This window comes from Phaethon lepturus, unplaced genomic scaffold (assembly GCF_000687285.1).
Source record: "Phaethon lepturus isolate BGI_N335 unplaced genomic scaffold, ASM68728v1 scaffold29638, whole genome shotgun sequence".
NCBI classification, from domain to species: domain Eukaryota; kingdom Metazoa; phylum Chordata; class Aves; order Phaethontiformes; family Phaethontidae; genus Phaethon; species Phaethon lepturus.
Genome location: NW_010556018.1, coordinates 37,767 through 60,157, shown reverse-complemented (window position 1 = coordinate 60,157; position 22,391 = coordinate 37,767). Strand labels below are relative to the sequence as shown.

At 47.5% G+C, this 22,391-nt stretch overlaps 1 protein-coding gene across 1 annotated transcript in view; it reads right to left on the bottom strand.

The window, feature by feature from the left end:
• Positions 1–1,008: 1,008 nt before the first annotated feature.
• FBXW4 (F-box and WD repeat domain containing 4) overlaps positions 1,009–22,391 on the bottom strand; it is a gene marked incomplete at its 5' end in the record, with an annotated part of 48,869 nt that continues 27,486 nt past the window's right edge. The window contains 4 exons of the mRNA XM_010292350.1: positions 1,009–1,405; positions 1,657–1,798; positions 1,970–2,110; positions 13,771–13,836. Coding sequence (XP_010290652.1) covers positions 1,289–1,405; positions 1,657–1,798; positions 1,970–2,110; positions 13,771–13,836 — 466 coding nt within the window. The remainder of the gene's footprint in view (positions 1,406–1,656; positions 1,799–1,969; positions 2,111–13,770; positions 13,837–22,391) is intronic.

Below are 22,391 nucleotides of genomic sequence, written 5' to 3'. Positions count from 1 at the left end.
CTTCCAATTTTTGTGCGTCATAAAGGAAGAGCAGCCTCTTGACAGTGGACATTACCTATTAAATTCTAACAAAGGACCATGCTGTGTGCATTGCCCTAGAAGTGCTCCCTGTTTGTGATACAAAACCTCTCCTTTACCTATCCAGGATACCCAAACTCACAGCCTAGTGGAGTTCATGCACCTCCCTCTCCAAGGGGGACCTGACCCTAGAAACTGCTGCATTCACCCACAGCACATTTATCCACAGACATTCACATTCATCAGGACAGCACACTGAAAGCTATGGTGGTTCTGAGACCAGCCTGGGTGCCAAAGGCTGACACAGGAAGGAGCAGAGCCCACTTAGATGTGCCTGCAGGATCCCAGTAAATCACATCACAGCCTTGGTGTTTGCACTAGTCCAGCTTGCTGATCCATTATGCAGGCAGCGAGTTGCCAATTCTACTTCTTGATTTCTTATTTGAAGAAGTGACATGAGATCCAAGATCCCAGGGACTGCCTTCAACACAGCAGTGTCACAGGGTCTAGCCAGGGAGAGAGATCTCTTAGACATGTAGACAACATCTGTAAACAGGCCCAACCTCCTGTGCCCAGCCAGGCCTCTGTGATCAGCAGGTAACATTGCAGCCCCTTTGGAATTTGAAACAAAGCATAGAGTCTCTTTTGTTTCCCTTCAGAGTTTTATTTAGCAAAATGCAACTGTTTCAGCCCTGCTAAGTGCACAGCCTGACCTGACGGCCAGCTTCGGGAGGCATACACTGAAAGCAGGGCTGGTTCTGCCTTTTAGCTCAATTCTTGCTCTTGGCTGTGAGGGACAACACAAGCAGCTGTCAGGAGAGCAAGCGCAGGTGAAAGGTGGGCCCTGCTCCAGGCACCATCCCCTTCCACCCCACACACAGCCCAGACTTGCTTCACATGGCTCAGAGCTCAGCTGATCTCAACCTGACCAGCACACACAGCTGATAGGGCATCCCGGCTCAACTTGCCCCTCAAATGCTGTATCCACAGAAAAAAAAGGAAAAAGAAGAAAAAAAGAACACAGTTAATAAAACAAACCCTGACTTGCAAAAAATAAAAAGAGTAAAGGACAATTGGCCTTTATTTCCACTAATGGGCAGGTGAGGTTGAGAAACTCTGGCCTTTTGTGCATTCTTCAATGTAGCTTTCTGGCAGGCAAAAAATCCCTTCAGAAGCTTTGGGGCCATTCTCACCTCTCCTGCCCTGCAATTCCCTGAGCCAAGCGCCAACTTTGCTGAGCTGGGGTGACCAGAAGCAGCTGTGGTGCCCTTCACGGGGCCGTGAAGTCTAGGACGTGCAGGGCTGATGCCAGGGCAGCATACAGATGGGTGGTACTGAAACGGAGGCAGTACACTGGGCTGCTGGTGGGTGAAGACAGGTGAAAGCTCTGCAAGAAAATAGGAGAATCAACCTTTCAAGGAAGAGGTCAGCCCAAAGGTCCCAACCAGTGTTACAGACCCAAAGGCCAAGATGCCTGAGCAAAGCAGGTTTTTGCCCTGCATGTTAGGTTTCCCAGGGGGGCTCACCCCAAAGACAGCCCAGCAGCCCCCTGCTCTTCTTCCAAAGAGACACATGCACTGGGCTGCCAGAGAACAACTTGAAAGCTCTGTTGCTGCCTGGCCTCTGGCCGGCCCTCACCTGCAGGCACCGAGTCTGCCGCTTATCCCAGAGGCGCACCACGCCGTAGTAAGAAGAGCCGCTGGCAATCATATGGTTCTTATCACTCCTTATGCAGTACAGGGCACTGTCATGGGGCTCTTCCCACTCCTGGACACACTTCCTGCAAGGGCAACAAAAACCTGAGCGGGGCTGAGCCTCCACTCCACCACCACTGGAACTGAGGTCCACTTTTCCTGAAGGAGCTAATTCAGCTGCAGGTGAGTCCCCAGACACTGCACAAAGAGAGCCCAGGAGCCCCACACAAGCCCCAGATGGCCCAGGGTAGGCTTACCTGGTGCTGGTCCTTATGTCCCAGTAGCGGATGTAGGTGTCATACCCACAAGAAAGGAGAAGGGAGGGTGTTTCGTAGAAGACATCAAGGACTCCAGCTCCACGGTGGAAGTCAGTCCCTAAACAGGTCAACAGCTGACCGCTGCAATGAAACACAATAGGGCAAGAGTCATTCAGAGCAAAGCGCCCTTCCAATTCAGCTGGCCAGAGCAGAGATGGTGTCACACAAGTCTCCTAGATCTCACTTCTGTGATTTAATGGAACTCAAAAGCCTGCACAATTTTCCTCTCCCTCCCCCAGCTTCTACTACTGATTGGGCCACCTAACTGTCATGGAGGGTGACCAGCAAGAGTCACAGCTATAAGAAGAGCCAAGGAATAGGCACAGCTGACCCCCAGCAGAAGGGGATTGTTTTCCTTGGGAGAAGTGACCAGTACTCTAAACAATGGGGCTCCATTTCCATGGGAGACAATTCTCAACTTAGTCAAACACCAGATAATCTGCAACAGCTACTTACCTGGTCAATCCCATCCCAGACTCCGTCCTTCAAAATACTGCCCACTGGGTTATTTCCCCATATCTGACACACAGCTCAGATCCACAGACAAAGCAGACTCTCCCAAACCAGTTGGCCATGGCTGCTCTCCTCAACTCCCTCCAGTTACCCTGCGTACTGCAAACGCTATATCTGGGGCTGAACATGACAGGTCAAGAACAATCACCCCAGGGCTGCTCTGGAGATGACTTTCCAAAGGCTAGCTTTTTTTTTTCTGACCCCTTCCTCCTTTTTAATTCTTTGCTTACTGTGAAAGAGCAAAAGCAAGATCTCCATGAAGGTCTAAGCCAGATGCTTTGTGGCTGTACCACTCTGCTGCTTGCTCATGTGCAGAACAAGCAGTTCACCAGGTGGATGGTGCCTGGTGAGGGCCCACCTTGCCAGACTGCAAGAAGGCGCTTGATCCCCTTCCTATCAGGCACGTGGCACGGCCCATCCCCAGTATCACTCCACCTGTCCCAGCAGCCAGCAACACCCAGCCATGGCAGACTCTTGGGAATGAAGGGGACAATCTGCCCAGCTGCTTGAAACTGCCACCTATTGCAAACCTTCCTCTTCTCCCTCCTCCTCACACCCTCTAAATCAAAAATGCTGGACACAATAAACCTTGAAGCACCTGCTTTTCAAACCCTGCTTCATGACCACCCCTCTCCAACAGGCTCTTGGTTCTCTGGACAATGAAGCGGTCCTGAAAGCCGACAGCACAGATCCCGCAATGGGGTCACTCCCAGCATCTCCCCCATTATTTTGTTACTTTCTGCTCCTTGATCCAGCATCACGCAGTTCTGAGGCACATCGCCAAATGCCTTAATTCTGTCTGTAATCTGGGCTAAAGCCCTCATCGGGGGATAAAGACCACACAAAAGGAGAAATAGAGTCCCGGGAGATGTTAAAACAAGTAAACACCTTTGTGTCAGGAGAGAGAAATCGCTGATAAAGCAGATTAGCGCCTCGAGCCCTGGTGTCCCCAGATCAGAAGGCGAGCCCTGGCCGATCTTTGCAGCCAGCACGCTTCTATGATCACAGAGCTGGCGGCATGCTGGGGCCAGCCTGTTTCCCCACAGTCACTCTCCAAAGAGCAGATTATGTAGAATAACAATTTCTTTGTGGCTGTGTAATTCCCTCCGTGACCGTGGCTGTGGGCAGCTACACTGGCCCTTGATGCCAGGACCCTAGCAACCATTTAGAGAGGCCAACCAGCCCTAGCAATGGCCCCCCCGTGCAAACCTCTTGGACAAGCTTTAACATCAAGTGCATGAATTAATCCCCCCCAACACGAATCCAGGGGTGCTGGCTTATTGGACTTTGTGTTTCTCCAGGCAAGAGATCGAGGGGATTCCAGGCTTCAGCCCTTTGCAACCTTCTCACAATACGTTAACCCTTGGAAGGTTATTTGCAAACCAACCCAGCAGCAACTCTGCACCTGTGTGCAGGTCTAGAGGTTGAAGCATTCACAGTCTGAGCACTGGGAACAAGAGCTGCAGGGTTTGGCTGGGGCAGATGGGTCCTCAGCTCCACCATGGAATGAGACATGGATGGGCATCTGAGCTCTGGCACTTCCCTGCCCCTCCAAGCACACAGATCCCCTCCATCTGCCATTCTGCAAAGCCAGCAGGACAGGCAGACATGCATGCAACCCTCCTCAAGGCTTCCACAAAACCTTCTCCCTCCTACAAGTTATATGTAACTTGTTATATGTTGTAAAACACATAACAGAGGAATGAGGAGTCAACTGCTCTCCCAAACAAGAACCCTTGGACTACCTGTGAGATGCATAAGGGGCCAGACTGCCCAGCCTGCAGAGTCCTCTGCCAGTTGCTCAGGCAGGAGCAGGGAGTTACTTGCAGGAGATGAGCTATCTCAGTGAGCCCTAGGCAGCACCAGCAGCCTGGACACCTCCCTCCCCACTTATGCATGCTACTGCTTTTTTTTTTTGTGTGTTTCACAGGGTAGCCTCCAGACATGCTCTGAACACATGGCACTTCAGGAGAGGAAACCAGGACAGGCAGCTGCACATGGGCCACACAGCCCAGTAGCACATCTGGTGAATATCTCCTGCTACCTAGCTGAAGGCTGCTTGTGTTATTTCCCCTCCACCATTTTCCCTGCTAATACACCTTTAATATGTAAACGACTAAGTGAGCTGAGGGAGAGAGGAACACTGTGCTGAGGAAAGGCAGCAGGATGCAGAAGCACATCCAGGGATCTTTTATTCACTAGGACAAGCCCTCTTCCTCCTCTCAGGTGCTTGAAACAGGTCACAGCAGATGTCCTTACAACTTCCCGCCTCTAACCAAGCACCCATCCCACCCAGAGTGAGCCTGGCCACACTAAAGCTTGTCTTCCATCTCCCAGCCCAGACCTCACTCTGCAGTGCTGCAGAATGGCAGCAATTTTTAATAGCAGTCTGGTGATGTCTCCAAGTGAAAAATTTCAGCATCAAAGAGATAGACACAGGGATACAAGAAACCAGAGAGTCTGGATTCCTGCTTTTAGAGCTTCCTGTGCAGCACTGAGCACCATCCAGGCACCTTGCTCACAGCATTTCCCCATGCCTTCACACCTCAATGCAGTAGTACCCAAGCATCCCAGCAGTCACACCTGTTTTCCTCCCTCCACTTCCCTTTCCAGCCTAGGCAACAAGAAAGATAAAAAAGGGTGGGAAATGAAAAAAAAAAAAGGATTAGGTTTTCTCTGTAGGCAGGAAAGGAGCACAGATTGCAAGTTACTGCAGCAAAGCAAACCTTGCTTTGCTGCTTTGTTAATCAGTTCAATTCTCCTGCCCCAAGAGTAGGTCAGCCAAAGCAGCTTTCAACTGGGAGGTCCAGCCCCTGCATGCAGCAGCAGTCCTTTAGCAGTTTACAGAAACAATATGTGAGTTGCTACAGTGAAGCACTTATAAACTGACACCACAGAAAAAATCATGCTGTGCTGTACACTGGGTACATAAATCAAAAGACCTAAGTGTTCTGGCATGAGCACACTTAAATTGATAAAGATGCAGAACGTGATTAATATTTCCCATTTTTCAGCAGATTAAGGTGTCTCTGGACCAGCTACCACCATGCCAGGCTAGCTCCACATCCCTGCAGCATATGCAGCCATACTGAGCCCATGCTAGGAAGGGAACTCTCTGCCACAACTCTCCCAGCCTTGGGATCACAAGTTAGTGCCCACAAATTGTCCAGTCTTTATTATCCCAAATACTCTCTGCCCTCAAATCCCAGTCCCCAACAGCTTCCACTTCCTAGGGAGCAAAACCCACACCTAATCCTTAATAACCCATAAAGGATCACAATAACCCATCAAGGCAGCTGATCCTCAGCACTTCAGGAACCAGGGTGCCCTGTCCTTCTTATGTGCTATGAAGGTTAGTCAGCAAGTGACTGTAAAGCCCAAGCAAGGCCAAGCATGGAAGGTCCACCCCACCTCCCCACCATGCCCTGGCCCACCAGCAGTAGCAAGTAGAGGCTGTTTCATTCCAAGGCCTTCTTTGGGCAAGCCAGGTAGTTAGTTGTGCAGGTGGTGCAAGTTTTGCTATGTTTCCTGTACTGAACAGCCTGGTCCAGATAGTGCCAGGGTTCAGTCCCAGTGCTGGATGGCACCGACAAACAGCTCTGCACCAGTGGAGCCCTGTGGAGCAGAATCACAAATGTGATGGTCCAGGTTTCCCGGAAAGGGCAGTCTAGAGCCAGAGCTTTCGGTTTCAGCACCTTAACCACAAGCCACCTGGGCCAACACAGTGCCCACAGACACATGGGTAGGCCTCTGGTGCCGAGCAGGAAACTCACAGATATTCCTAGTTTCTCTTAAGCATCTAGACAGACTGAAATCACATTGGCTATAATCCAGTACCAGCCCACAAGGAACAGAGCCAGAGCAAATCCAGCAGCCCATTTCATCCCTAGCACAGGAAAGCTGTGTTAGCATCAGGCTCTGGACTCCTCTCTGGACTCTTGATAGAACAAGATGTTTAAATAAAGCCTCTGTCCCTGGGAAATGTATCAAACTGATGAGTCCAAAAATGAAAGGCATTTTGTTCAGGCACTATAGAGAATCATTTGATTCATCACCATCAATTCCCACGTTCTTTAGAACATAAGACTTTTCAAAATTACTTTTAAAACAAGCTATTTGTTTGGGATTTCCACATTTCACTCTTTTCTTCCCATGCTGGAAATCTAGCCATGAGCATTGCTATCGTGATACCTCCAGAAAACAGGAGCCTTCTAGACTGGAAGCAAAGTGAACTTACCAAGGAATAGCAGAAACAAGCTGGTTTAAGTTGTTTTTTTCTTGGTTTTAAAAACAGCTTAAGGCTCTATTCCTCCTCACCCCAGCAATATGAACACAAAATAAGATCAGTTATGGCAGAGCCCAGATGGTTAGTTTCCAGATAATCCATGGACTATCCACTGCTGTCACCAAGTTAAAGCCATATACAGCTCTGGAATTTTGAGGGAGCACCTCCATGTGAAATGGCTCAGAGATGCTGCTAAAAGTGATTTTCAGGAGAAATGCCTCTCTCAGCTTCCTCAGCGCAGCTGAAGGGGCTTGAGGCAGTAGGGGGGAATGACACCAACGATGGTTTGACATTGTGTCGGGGCGGGGGGAAGAGACAGAAGAGGGAGTTTTGCCTCTTTTCTTCTGCTTTCTCTGAATTGGCCCACACACGCTTTAAATGGTCCAATAAAAAAGATACAATTTCTTTACCTTTCCAGCTCTGGGACCCTGTGAGTTTTTGTTGTTCGGGTTCCCGTAAGGTTAAGTTCAGAGGATAAACTGACACACTGGGCTATGGGAAAAAGCCAGTTTCTTCAAATAAAGCCACAACGGTGCAAAAGAGACCCTGCTGGGGCTTTTATTTGGGAAAACAAACAGAAATGGCACCAAGCCCTTCTGCTTTACGAACCAATTTAACTATAAAACCAATGTTCTCCCTCTCGGGGGTGAGGAGGGGAAAGAGACAGGACATGACAATAGTCCAAAACCTTGGGGGAAAAAAAAAAAAGAAGATAGGACAAAAAAGATTGTCTGTCCCCTTTTTTTTCTTGTCCATGGCTCCTTTTCTTAGCACACGTGTGTTCTTGTAAAAACGATTAGATTGCAATTTGTATAACATGGTGACCCCCAAATTCAGACATTTAACCCCTTTTCTCTGCAAAGAATGTCAAGAATGTCTTCTCTGTCTTTTCTTTCTAACAGGAGGAGTGGGGGGAATGCTCTCAAACTGTGATTTCTTGGGGGAAGAGAAAAAGAGGGAGGCAAGGAAAAGAAGCAGGGAATTCTCAAAGCCTCTTGCCTTTCGCCCCACTTGTGTGGGAACAGGCGGATGTATTGCTCCCTTCTGGACAGAGCTCTGCAGGTCTCCTTTAGTGGGGAGACAAAAAAATGGAGAGTCCAAATCAAAACAAAGCCATCTGTTTAAATGAGCTACCGCTAGCCAGTGGCAGAGGGGGTTCCTCATTCACTCCTTCCCATTCTTCTCTCTTGCCTCTGTTGATTCTCTCTCAACCCAGGGAAAAATAAAGATTGCTTTTGCTTTGGCTCAGAGGGATGAAACTGATTGATGCTCTTGGAGTGTCCAGCCCCCACCCACACTCTCCGATTGTTCGGGGCCTTGTAAAGTTGTCATAAATACGCCTGAACAGGAGTGCAAAGGCCACAGCATGCCCTGGACAGGCACACATCCAAAGGGCAGGAGCTAGCCTCATGCTCATCTGTAGTGAGACGGAGACAAGACTGCCATGGGGAGGAAAGGATTTAGGATAAACACCTCTATGTTCCTCATCTTACAACGGTTTTACTTTTAAGTTAAGATGCACCAGAGTCCTCTTAACATGAGGAAGGCAGAAGGTGCCCAGCTTATGCGAGATGGTTCAGAAAGACGATGTCAACCCCCACCCCCCGCAAAATTAGTAAAGAACCACAAGGCCCCAAACAGGTTTGAGAACACATGCATACCATGGGAAATACATTGCACAGACAAGACTGAGGCTATCCGTTATAGCCACGAGACAGCTCTGAACACAATGAAGTGTCTCTCCTGTTACCAGAGATACCCACCCACTTCTCTGTGACTGGATAAATCCAGTTTAAATGCCTGGGTGAAACAGACACCCCACACTTCTTAGAGTCCATTACCTTTCCTTTCGTTCTAGCAACTCCAGGTCTGAATTCATTTGCTTCCTTCACCCAACAAACTCCTTTTGATAGTAAATTAGAAGGTCTCAAACTTGTTTAAACCTTGGAGTTCAAAGCTGTGGAAAGAACAATCTTCTACAAAATGTGTTTTAGAACACAATGCTAAGAAGTCTGCTTGTGCATCTCGGGCCAAGCTTCTACATTAAAAAGCTTTTGTTGAAAACATTTAGCAAGCTTTATAACCAAAAACTAGACCTACAGGTTCTCATTTCATTTATCCACTTCCACACAAAAATTCTGAGCATGACAGGACACAAAGACAAGGAGGACTGGATTTAAACAGAAAAGCATCAGTAGTGATCAGCTAATCAGAGTGTTCAGTGCTATATACGGCAACTGTCAAATTATACTTGCTGTTTAAGAACAGCACAGGGAGCCCACATTTTAAAAGCTCTCCCTTCTTGTTGACAGTTGCTCGTGTTCATTCACTCAATGACTCTAAAGAGCCACCAAAGTGGATGCAGATCAACATACGATGAAATTTGAGATAGCAACTAACTCTTGACCACCCCACTACACAGCGATGTAACTTAGCAAGGGTCCCCAGAAGCACATACCAGAGATCCAGCATCATGTTAGCAAACTTCAGCCAGCTGCTAATGATGGTAACACTCATGCTGGCTCTCAGAGAGAAAGAGCACAATGCAACAGCACTAGAGGCAAATACAGATTACTAACCTGCTCAGCAGCTGCCTGGCTACCCTGAAAGACTCTGCCCCAGCCCTCTGCCGAGGGCACCAGCCACACACCTGAATCTCCCTTCTCTTCCATTCCCAAGCCACTCATGAATCCTTTACCTCCCACCTCCCCAAAACTTGCAGACATCAAAGACACCTGTCTTGAACACCTGAAGAGCAGGGGGGCCTGACGGTCAAGAAATGCAACTCTGTATTTTCCCCTTCCATGCACTCTATTTTTTTTTTTCCCCCATCCCTTTGAAAAAGGTGGCAGAGATAAATGGAGAACAAAGAAACAAGAAAAAGCCACAGCTTTGGCCCACACCCTGCCTATTACTTAAGGGGGAAGGAACTCTTCCGAAAGAGGAGGAAAAAAAAATGTGCTCAGACACAATGGCTCAAAAGGCCAGGCAGCAAACCGGGCCACTTTGTACTGCTAACAAGGGAAACCTAATTACAGGAAGAGGGCAAAGAGGGACAGATAAAAGGGATACAAAATTTCAACATCTGTTGCCATAAAGGGATAAGAAGTGGGGAAACGCAAAGTGTCAGTTTGGTGTCAGTGACGGTGTAAAGCCACTTTCAAAGGGCTCAGGAGAGGGAGAAAAACCGAACAAGAAATTAGAGGGTTCTTAAACACAAAACCAAAAAACAACACTGCCAAAAATGCTTTCAGAAGTGGGGGAGGAGATGGATAAAGACTGGATATTTAAAAGGTAGAGGATCTGGGGTGGCTTGCAGGGCACAGCTAACTTTGGCTCAGTTTTCACAACAGCTCTCATGCCCTGCGTCTATCCTTTCCTGTGACACAATGTGACAATGTAGGACTTGTGCATTTGAAGTGTTTACAGCAGGAGGACTACCATGACAGACAGATCACTAGTCCATTTCAAGCATTAGAGTTGGCAGAATAGCTCCAAGAGTTGCTGCAAAGCAATCTCTGGAGTATCCTACCTTATGGAGAAGCATCTTTGAGGCAGGGGCATTTGTCTCCTAAAGACATGCAGACCTCCCCAACAGGCTGGAAAGCAACAGTCCTCCACAAGCAAATGACAAATGCTGGCCTTGGAACTGCTCCGAGTGGTGTCTCGTCCTCATCTCCCAAGGAGTTTAAACTCCCAAAGGAGATAGGAGGTTGGAAGAGAAAGAGGAACAGGATCTGAAGAGAGTTTTCTTTTCTCTTGCTTGCCATTAACTGGCTGTTCTGCTGAGCCATACACTAGCACTAGCAGATGAGACAGGAAGGTCTGAGCAGACATAGGCAAAAGGGACAACAGGTATCTGACCTGCAAGAGGGGCAGCTGCCATCATATCCTTCACTGGCACAGAGGGGCAAGGGGACTTGCAAGAGGCCAAGGCCTGTTACTTGATTCAATGACACAGGTTAGTATCCAGTGGCCCATAGTGCTAATTGTTCTCCTTTCCTGTGCAGGCCTCATCACCTAAGTTATTCACAGCCCCCCTCCACACACACACCTTAATCCTGAGGGGCAGTAAGTGCACAGCAACTTCCCCACATCTAAAAGCAATCAGATGGCACAATGTATCATCTGTGGGATGAGGTATGTCCTCCAGAGATGCAGCTAGTCAGCTTCAAAAGCATAAGAAAAAATAATCCTCCTTCATTACAGGAGAAAGGGCCAGGTGTAGCAGCAGCTGGAATTTCAGCCATCAGAGACAGTGACTTGGCATTACGCGGTCATTCCCCTGCTTTAGACTCCCCTTGACAATTGCTTGTTGCTGCCTGTTGCGACTTTGATCCAACGCCATCATCTCAGCAGAGACAGAAATGAAAGACAGTTGTGGGGGTGGGATGCAGAAATAGGTGTTTCCTTTCCCCCCTAAAAATTTCCTCATTACCAAACCCAACCGAGCCCTTTTTAAAGCCCAGAACATATTTCCAGGTGAAGACATTATCCTTTTCCTCTTGGAGGGATGAGAATGGCTGCCCCAGGGTCAGGGAACAGCGAAGGTCATAAAGACGAAAACATACCATGACCAAGAGTGACAAGCACCAGCCAAGGACTTATCTGGCCTGGAACTAAGAAGATCAGTACACAAAAGGTTATTTAAGCTTTAAATCCTTTTGTAGCATGTTCCAGCTCTCAGCTGTTGGGGAAAAAGACCACCTACTCCAAGGAAAGAGAATGCCACAGAAAGTGCTGCAATGTTACTTACACACATCCCCATGCAAAAAAAACCCAAAAACAACCCAGATAACTGAACTAAATGGTCTTGGACAGCACTGAACATCTGAGTGGTGCTAAGGATCCTGTAATTTTAAAGAACACAGCTCAAGCATCGCTCTACCCTGTCTTTTTTTTTTTTTTTTTTTTTTTTGACAGAGAAGTTGCCTGGATCCACCTCCTAGAGATAGCGTCCTTGCTATGTTCAGCCTCTGTGGGTCAGACTCTGGCCTTCTGTGGCCAGAAATGGGTAAGCAGCAAACTTGGGGGGCCTGGCTCTGTCTGCCAGATGTTATTGGGACACATGGGGCATAGGAGCTTTTGAGTCCTGGGTAGCTCTAAGATTGAGTTTCAATGGCACGCTCACAATTCAGGAGCCTGACCAGGGAGACAACCTGCACAAGCCTCAAAGTAAGAAATAGCATTTCCCCAAGAGATTCCTTCTGACAACCACTGGAGCCTTTGAAAGTGAATCCAAAGCTCTGCTGGGAAAAACAACAGTTTATGGAGAAGTCAAGACCTGGAAGGACAGCTCTGTACTCCCTTGCTGTGAATGATCACATCAAGCTTCACGTGCAAGTTCCCCAGCTGCGCTCCCTACACAGTCTCCTGCCCCACACATGCTGACGAGACTCCCAGCTCACACACTCCAGGTCCCAAAAGAGGAAAAGACCCAGTGGCATGGTGCATTCCAGCTGTGACAGGTGAAGAGGGAAGAATAAGTCTGACACTCCAGCCATTGCAACAGAGGCCCAGTGGCCTAGGTTGCCTTGGCTTTTTTATTTGCCTGTCACTCAGGCTTTGACGTTATTGAAAGATCAAACTCTGTTGTGCCTGTTCATTACCTTAATCCTATTTTCTACACAGCTTTATTATCTCTTCAGGCTTCCTTGGGAAAGGCTGTCAGAGAGGCTGTGGCAGGGGGGAGAGGGTTGCCTATCTCCTCACCCCTGTCAGATGCCTCTATTCAAGAACAGCCAGAAGACTTGATAGGCAGGGGTATCGCAGCACAGCCTGCATCCTTCTGGCGTACTCCAAAGGTACCATTTGACTAGGTCACCAAGAAACATGCACCATGGCTGAATGCACTGGCACTGTCTTTCCTGCTCTAGTTTGCCTTCTGTGGGATGCATCCTTTGCAAAGTCTTTATTTTTGTTACTTCCGAGAAAAACAAACTGGTTTATATTTGTATTTGATGCTGTTGACTCAGACAGTCTAAACTACAGATTAGAAGGCAATTGGCCTCAGACCAGCCCTGCATCCACACCAATCCTCCCCTACCTCCTTTCCCCAAATACAGCTCTGCTGACAGCCCTCAGGTCCCTTCTGCCGTTACCTCCCCCCCCCCAAAGCCCACCTCAATCCTGATGGCACTCCCTTGATAATCTGTGCTGTGCCACTCCTACTCAGAGCATACCAGTCCTGGAAAGCTGAGCTGCTGTTCAATAATCCTGCCAAATATTTGCTATCTGTCCATCACTACACAAAGACCCCCAGGGTGAGAGTTTCAAATTTGTCAGCAGTCGAGTCTCACGTCAGGATTTCAGCCCAACATTTCCCCAGTTGCTAAGGTCAGCACCTTCACCGAACAGGAACTACTCAATGGCCCCAAATCAGAGGCCACAGCAATTAACCTCCTCAATGCTTATTAAGACAGAGAGAAGACAACATGCCTAAGTCACTTCTGTAGATAACCTGTTGCCACTCCTCACCTCCCTGAGCTACCAGGAACACCAACCAGGACAAGATGACTGTAGAGCCTGCATTTGCCTCTGACTTCGGAGCACCTCAGACAAGTGGGTTAATGGGAGGATGCAGATCACCTTCCTCACCCTTCTGGCTCAGACTGACACATCAACTGAGACAGATGAAAAGGAAGGTGTAACGGGCATATCCTGACTGTACATGGGTAATGGAAAGAAACCAGGATGGCTGTGCCATCAACTAGAAAAGCTGTGAAGAAAAGTTGAGCTGCTCCCTACTGAACCAGAACCACCCCCCACATATACCTTTCCACACCAGTTTGTTCCATCCCCCACTCCATCCCACTTCTTATGTTTAAACATCCCTTGCCTTCATGGACTAAAGGAATGATTTTACTGCATCTCCAATATTGTATTTCTCATTGTTATTCACTTTCCTCATCGAATCTCTCCCCATAACTGGAAGTTCACTCACCTCTCAAGGTCCCAGATTCTCAGAGGTGAGGTGTGTCCACAGCAGGCTGTCCCCGTCACAAATGAGCTGTTTAAAAAAAACAAGCAAACAAAAAGAACTACTTACTAATCCTTATGTTCTAAAGAAATACTGCAGGAGCAAGACAGAGAAAACAGGCTACAAGACAGACTCTGAATTCTGGTTCAAGACTATTTCAGCATGTTCCATCACATTTCACAAAGGGGCAGGCAGCAAAGGGAGAAGTGCTCTAGACATCTCAGTAGCTGAGCTGCCCAGATGCAGCAGGTCACAACTGCAGAGAATTGGCAGGACAAAGATGTATTTGCATATGCAAAAGGAAAAACCTCAAACAGGAGCAGCTGTAAACTGCAATGACATTTTGAAAACAGTTAGCACAGTACTCAGCACATTTCATATATGGTCAGTGGTGTACGCTGCAGAAAGACCCCATGGAAAATTCCTTGTTACTTCCAACTTCATGTCTCACTTCTGTTTGCTGGCAGCTTCTGAGCACATTCATGAATTGGCTGCAGCATCGCAGGCCTAACGAATCACAGAATAGAGGTCTCCAGTCCAGTCTGCCCAAAGCAGGGCCAATTTCAAAGCTGGATCAGGTTGACCTCCCCAGTGCTCAAGCACTCTGACAGAGACAGCACAGCATTCCTGAACCAATATTTGGCTCAGTTCTCACTCTTCAGCACAGTCCATTCCAAAGTCCTCTTTGGAGATGCTATGTCCCTGCTGCACATGCTGGCTCCATTGGTCACCTGGCAGCCATTGGCCTCAAACTAGTTGATAAGAAAGGAACAAATCTTTAAAATCAAGCAGTAGGAACACGTGTGCTGTGGCTCTCCATACCACACTGCTTGTGTTTGTGCCAACTTCTTGTCATCAGTCCAAATAAGAAAAAGCAGCTCATACAAAAATTTCTAAGTAATCTATAAATGACCTCTCACAAAGCCACATTTATTGCAGCTACCAAGAATAAAATGCCAAAACTATGTTTAAGTCATTGCAACAAGGATACACAAATGCAGGAAACAGAGCCTGCTTTAAATAAAAGCTGGCTCTATGCTTTGCCTAAACATCTTTTGCAGCATGACATGAGGCTGGCAGCTGAAAGAGGAAAGCAAAATATGGAAACAATACCATGTCTGTAAAATTAGCAGTTTTTAAACATTTCTTTGATCCTCTACCACATTCTTCCTTTGGAAGTCAAAAGGTGTCTCCAAGCTTCTACTGTACCAGGAAGGGATTCTTGCAGCATCCTTGACTTCTGTGAGAAGCACTATTGCTAGTGTTACAAGGCACCCAGCAGTAAAGTGGTGAACACAGTCTCAACTCAAAGCCAGAGAAGAACCATAGAGAAGCAGGGCCAGAATTCAGGACTCGTTTTACTCCTAGCTCTGTGGTTTAGCTGAGCAATTGCTTTCTCCAAATCATAAGGCCAAAGCAGCACTGCCAATACACTCTGCAAAAGAAGCAGATAACATCAAGCCATCTCAAAGAGCTATGGGAACAAAGGAAGAGCTACAGCTACCAAAGCTCGCTCTCTTTTGCTGGCTTTATCCCTCCTACCCAAACTCACATACCTGGAGGTGTCCACAAGTCCTGTGACCCTTAGCTGCCCTTTAGGGATAGACAAGGCCTGTAGAACCAGAGCTGTTTCAAAGTCTCTCCAACCAAGCAGTCTTACATGTAAAATCCCAGGTTCATTGGCAGTGCACAGGGCGCTCTGCACAGATGCTGCAGGGTGCACGCATTCCTCTTCTCTATGAAGTCCCAGGCCAAAGTCTGAGAGTCTAAGGAAAAGCCAATTCCCGTTGCTGTGCAACAGCCACAAGGACCAATTAAGAAAGCGTGCAGCATTTCGTATTTGGAAATGGGGTTTCTGCTCAATACCTGCCTCCTTTCCACCATAGCGCAGGACAAGGGAACATTTCCCTTTTGCCAATGTCTCCCATCTTAGAAGAAAACAAGCAAAGGACACACACTCTGACTGCTTACCAGTCAAAGCCCATGTCTGGAAAGCAGCACTTTGGTAAGGGAGTCCCTCAGCTACAAAGCTAGGTGTTGGGTTCTGTCCCTCCCTTTCTAAACATAATCCATTAATAACTACTAAAGCAAATTACTGTGGTTAGAAACATAATAGCAGTCAGGGAGTCAGTCAAGCAGGCAATTGGGTGCTTAAGATTTTTCTTTTCGGGGACAAACTGACTCTGTCCCAGCAGAAAACATCCTCACATGGGAGACAGGCCCCTTTGTGCAGAAGGTATGCACAACGCTTTGATGGTTGCCACAGGTCTAAATTACCATGGAGGCACACCAACAGGAAGAAAAAGGTGGGAGGAACAGCAAGGTCTAATCCCTGCTCATGCTGTCAGTTCTGGACTTCAGCTTTCCCTCTTCACTCCTGGACTTCAGCTTTCCCTCCTCAGCCCTTATCCCCCACCCCTCAAAGAAAAAAGAAAAATAGCATTAGATTAAGAGCATCACATACAGGCCTCAGGGCCACACACAAGTCTCTTCTGGGTAAAGTTGACTCCATTCAGTCAACAGCAATTTTGTCTCATACTTCAGCAGGATCAGGTTTGCAGGCCTTATCTTTAACAGGCTGGAGTCCATTAGCAAGCAAAGATAAGAATTCTTCCAGAAGAGTGGGGCACCTTCACTGTCAGGATTAGAAAGCAGCATTCTCAAGACATGCTCAAGAAGTGGTGCCAATGAGAAATTGTCAAAGCTTGGGAGCGAACTGACACAGAAGTCTGGTTTCCCAGGGGATGATATAGGGCCGCTCACCCTGAGTCCGGTCTGCAGGCATACACCTTCAACACCCAGGCCTCTCATAACTGGGAACCTCGCAGAGGTGACAATTTCACTCCAACCAAAAGGGCAACACAAGTCACCTTTGGTAGGTCTAAAACAACATCCAAATTGGAGCTAAGCACATAAAGCTTGGCTCAAATTTCTGAAACATCCTTCAGCAGAACTGAAGCCTACCACCAGGCTTGCTTCTTTCAGTTTACCTTCAACAAAGCTTTTTATCTTGGGAAGCACAGAGTACACAGCAGAAACATCTGAGCTAGAGAAGTGCAACCTCTTCACAACTGTTCTTGCCAGCTGCCCAAGAGAAACTCCTCAAGCTGAGTTACTAGCTTAGTGAGTGCCATTTATTTTGCCTACAATGCTTCCAGTAGTCAAAGAGACTGAGGAGAGACTAGATCAGGAAGAGGAGAGCACAAGATACTCTGCATACATTACCACAGGGATGACTCATATCTCTGAAGTATATATGATACTGACCAGATGCATCTACATACTAGATAAAAACGGCAATGTCCAAGCTTCAGATGGCCTTGGAGATGCAAAGTCTCTTCCCCACTAAGCTCTCCTCTGCCCTGTGAAAGCTGCTGGGTACCAGGATTACAAACTCCTTCCAAAAGGCTCCTCTAAACGGAAAATGAGCACCATTACAGGGCTTTCATAACAAGGCATGTTGTCTTCACAGGGATCCCCCAGGAGACAAAACGAAGCAAGCATTTCCACCTCTGCTGTACCAGGAAGGTGAGGATTTTGCAGAGCATTGAGACACACATACTTCACACACAGCTTGTTTTTGTTGTCCAAAGCAAGGCATTTTCCAACTCATCTGATACTTTGATGTGCTTTCCCATTTCAAATTGCCTACTGAGAAGGAGAGAGGAAAAAAAATAAGGAAAAGAAAAATGCTTCTTCTGAAGGCAGACCTTCTCTATGCTACAAAAGAGACATTTCATTACAGATCATCCCCCCCACAATAGAAGCTGGGACAGGGCATGAGAGAGAACACACATCCTAGCAGTGCTGTTGGAAGAAACACAAGAACGTCTCTCCATCTGACTGACTTGTGGTTGTTGAAGATCCCATGGCATTTCTGGCAAGTCCAGCTGCAATGATCCCATGCCTGCTCCCAAGGTACCAACTACACAGTCTCACCCCACCTGTAGCATCCCTTTATACCCCATCCTGGACAGAACATTGCCAGATGTGGTAAGAGGTAGCTGCCCATCCGTCCTTTTGGAAAGATGCCGTTTGTCATGATGCTTGGAAACAGGCTCAGGTCCAGAGATACAAATGTGCAATACATACCTCCCTCACTGTCAACCCAGCCTTCAGAGCAGGCACTGCCTGAGCTGGGAATGATGCAATGCAAAGTTATTGAGAGAACCTGGATGAAACAGGCCCTTTTCAAGCTCTTCTCTCTAAACATCCCCCGTGCCCCAGGCTGGCGCCCTTCCCCTGTACTGTAAACAGATTGCTTCTCAAGTCCTGTTCTGCTCTTTGGAGATTTCAAATCCAGAATCTGCTTGACACGTGCAAGAGCCTGTTCCTTCCTCCTCGCACGCTCCCCCTCCCCCTGGAATTGGACATCGTTGTTCCATTTTGGAGACTATTATAACCAGAGACTCATCGGACCGGGGAACAAAGAAGTTATTACTTGACAGAGCCCTGCAGCTGGGAATGTGGAAGGCGGGGGGGAGAGGAGGGGGAGCACTGAGGGAGACAGGACGGGGGGGCTGGTAGCAGCGTTATGAAAGCGATCAACAGAAGGGACAGCTCAAAGATGGGAAACATCTTTTTTTAAAAGTCTCAAGTGGGATGAGAAAAGGAGGAGAGAAAGCAAGTCCAAAACGGAGAGTGGAGAAGAGAGAAAGCAGTTGGTGCTGATGGTGCCACGGGTTAAACACACGGGTCTGTGGGTCTGTGTAGCCTTTGATTCAGCACTGACACGCTTTGGCAAGGGAGGCCACCGGAGCTGTCAAATCCTTCACCAACGTGCCCATCAATTGTATTCAGCTCTCCCCGACGCACACTGGCATTTTAATTACTGTTGGGTAAACTAATTTGTACAAATGAAGGCAACTCTGCCTAATAGAATATGCAAGCTCTCTGACCTCTGACAAGCGATGACACAAGATACAAAGGAGGCAGAGGAAGGCTTTTTATCAGAGCCTTATTACTCTCTATTACTCCAATTAGTTAAGCTCCAGTGCTCCTAATTGGGAGAAAAAATTGCAATTAAATCAATTTTTGATGGGCTGAAAGTGGGTTACCGAACCGCCCTGCCTGTGAAACACTGATATTATAGCAGCAAAGGTCAAAGTCTTTGTCGGCACCTGTGGGGCCCCCATCTCCCCTCTCTAAGCCCCTCTGTGCCCCCCCCCAACACACACACGCAGCTCACTAAGGCGAATCATTAGAACATGTCATGTCTTATCGCGGCCGCCACCATCCTGCTAACCTCATCAGTTGACATCATTATGGAAGGTAACTCCTCCAGCATGAATACAGTGCTAAGGTCACACAAACTTGATGGAGCCCCTGCTGAAGAGCCCAGGAGGCTGGGGAGCAGATGCAACAGTAACAACATTGTGAAGGGGAGAGGAGGGGGTTGGAAACTCAGCGCAGGGAGTTTCGGCACCTCCAGCATGAAGCTTCTCCAACAGACCAGATACACACAAAGGGAGGGAGACTGAGATAGTGCGGGGAAGCAGGTGCTCCTGCCCCATGGGCATTTAATTTGCAGGAAGAAAACAAAAAAAGCACAGCATCAGTTTAGCGTTTGTCTTCTCCATGAGAAAGTGGGCACCACAAACATGCAGGAAGTCCCATCTGCCTTTGATTCAGGCAGTGCTGGACAAAGCCAGAATGGGGTGGGCATGCAGGGCTGGTGCTGCCCCTTCACTGCCCCAGACAGATCCCTGTAGCCCTACTTGGTGCATCTTGCAGGATGACCAGAGAACTGAACCAAGCACTTTCAATATGTTAGAAGTCAGGACAGCTTGGTTATGTGCCCACTACTCAGTAACCACAAAGGGAACAAAAATCAGCAGGTAAAGCAGTTGCACTAAGATTCAGGCCAGTATTAATGGGACGAAGTGACAGCCTTCCAGAACAAGGAACGTGGGGAGTGGAAGGCTATTTAGAAGACAAGATTGGCTTCTTCAGCTTTTCCAATGACCCAACTGTCCAAAACCTGACATGACATGTGCAGGTTGCATCCAGTTTACTACAGCTTTGCAATATCCTTCTGGCTTTTGGCTCCAGACTAAGTCTTTCCATATTCCTTAAGTCCTCAAGAGCCTTCCCATCCTTCCAGTCCCACATACCAAGCTCCTCCTGCATTCTTGCCATGCAATGCTTCACCTCCAGATCTTCAGTGCCAGGAAAAGACGACAAGGTCCATCAAATTGACTTAAACATTTTCTATTTATGTTGCTGGATGCTATTCTAGGCTCCAGGGTACCCACACTGCACTTCGTTAAAGCCTGGTTTCAGGAGTCTGCTGGCAGTCTCCTCAGGTCCCCATCCTACTCCAGACTCTGAACAAAGAAGAGCTTCTAAGAGTACTCTGGAGCCAACCTTATATGTGGGCCCAACTGCTGGCGTGCCTGTAAAATAGCCTTGTATTGGACTCAATAACAGGACTGAGCTCACCTGAGCAAGCAGAGACCCACTGCAGCATAGCCTCATCTTTGTTCAGCAGTAACACTGCCAAAGAGAACCAGCAACTGGAGGCAAATGACCAGGCTTGTTCCACAAACAGACTGGAAAGTGCTGGCATATTTGCTACTGCTTGAGCCTCGTGTGCATGCTGTAGTGTCCCTCAAGGCATCAGACAGCTCAGGGTTGAACTGTGCTCTTGATATGCATCGTAAATTGCACACAAAGAAGCTACAGAAGAGTTTTGCCACTCCCCACCAGCGACTCAGCACAGAGAGAAAACAAAATGCATAAAGATGAACGCTGCAACATTTACAACCACTACTGCTCCAAGAGGAAATGCCGCGCTCTGGCAAGGAGCACTGGTGACACAGGCACAGAGAAACAGACTAATAACTCATTTGCATGCTGCCTCGAGCCTCAAGTGGACCACTAGAAAGTGGTCCCCAGAAAGAAGGCATTGCATTTTGTACTGAAGGGCACTGTAGAGATGCTGGGTTGAAACAGCAAAGTCTCACATTTGAGACAGAGCTCCAGCACATTTGATAGAAGAAATGCTCACATCATTGTCTCCCACATCATTTACCGCATGCCTCAGGGCAGAGGGAATGTCAGCTTCACCTCTCCAACCCCCTGCTTTGGCCTCTAACTTCATGTCTTCCTCCAGACTTCAGAAACCCAGAAGCTGGAGAACAGAATAAGCCTTTAATATCCCCACAGTCCCATTTCCCAGCATGGTAGACTGATCACCCCTACCCTAGAAGTTGATTAGCAGGTACCCAGCCTACATACCTTGCATTCACTGCTTTGCAGCTTCACCCCGTATCGTCTGTCCAGTCATCACATAACCTTGTTTGCTGTCACTTCACCAGCCCTGCAGCAGGTGAGTTGTGTGAAAACAGGCAGACAGATATAGAACATAATCCCTGTTTCTGGAGAAAAACTAAGCTCAGTGACATTAAGACAGAGATTCAGACAGGGCAGATACAGGCACACAGACCTCTTCCACACTGTGGCATTGAATAGGAAAATAGCCTTCATTAGAAACTAGTGAGTCCACCTGCAGAACAGTCCTAGGGCTCTTTGCATCTAAATATCACACTCCTTTCCCCAATACTCCACATAGAATCATAGAATAGTTTGGGTTGGAAGGTACCTTTAAAGATCATCCAGTCCAACCCTCCTGCAATGAGCAGGTACAAGAGGGATATTCAAATATTGCTTTTCACAGTGCTGCTGTCATTTTTCAGAACCTCAAACAGAATTGCCTTTGTGGCTGTACAAGTATTTCTACTGGGCTGATATCAGCCCTACTCCTTTATTAAAGGCAAAGGCTTGGTAACCCATGGTTAATGGCATAATGGTGTAAAACACTTATTTTTATGGTATGTCCAATGCTCTTTGTCATCCCTCCTCACTCCCCAACCCCTGGGCCTGCCAGGCATGGAGCAGTTGTTCAGGACAGAGGTCTCTATACGATAACTCCTGCATCCTTAGCTCTCTCCAGACCCAGTTTAATCCCCAATTAATGTTCTAATAACTATTACTGTTATTACAGGAAAAATAGAGACTCCTTAACCATAAAAGAAATGTAATCCAGCATGTAACTCAGGCACTGGTCTGACCAATGCGTACCAAACGTCAAGGGGAGCAGAAAGACCATGCCAAAACCATTTTGTGCCTGCATGCTTACCAGGCCTTTCTGCGAACAGAGCTCTCTTTGCAGGCATCCACTGGGGTTACATCTTGGAAGCTGAATCATAAACAAACATGACTCTGCTAAGAAACCACTTCTGAGTCTAAAAGCTGGGCTGTGCCAGAGATAGTTCTCTAGTCCTGCCACAGAAAGCTTTCTGGTGAGAAAGAGAAGAAAAAAAAAAAAAGAAAAAAAAAGAAAAAAAGGAGGAAGTCTAGGGACTTCCAGGTCAGTCCAAGACTGGGTGGCTAAACACCACTACGGTACAGTTAGTTATTTCAGCTTCAGTTTATCAGTAACCAGAACAGAACCTCATTGGACATTTTTAATTCTCAGAAGCTGTAACATTAGAAAGGCAAAGAAAGTTGCTACACTAAGGTTACAGTTGTATTTTGAGGAATTTGGGGCGGGGGGGGGGGCACTGTATCCTCTCACCCAATGT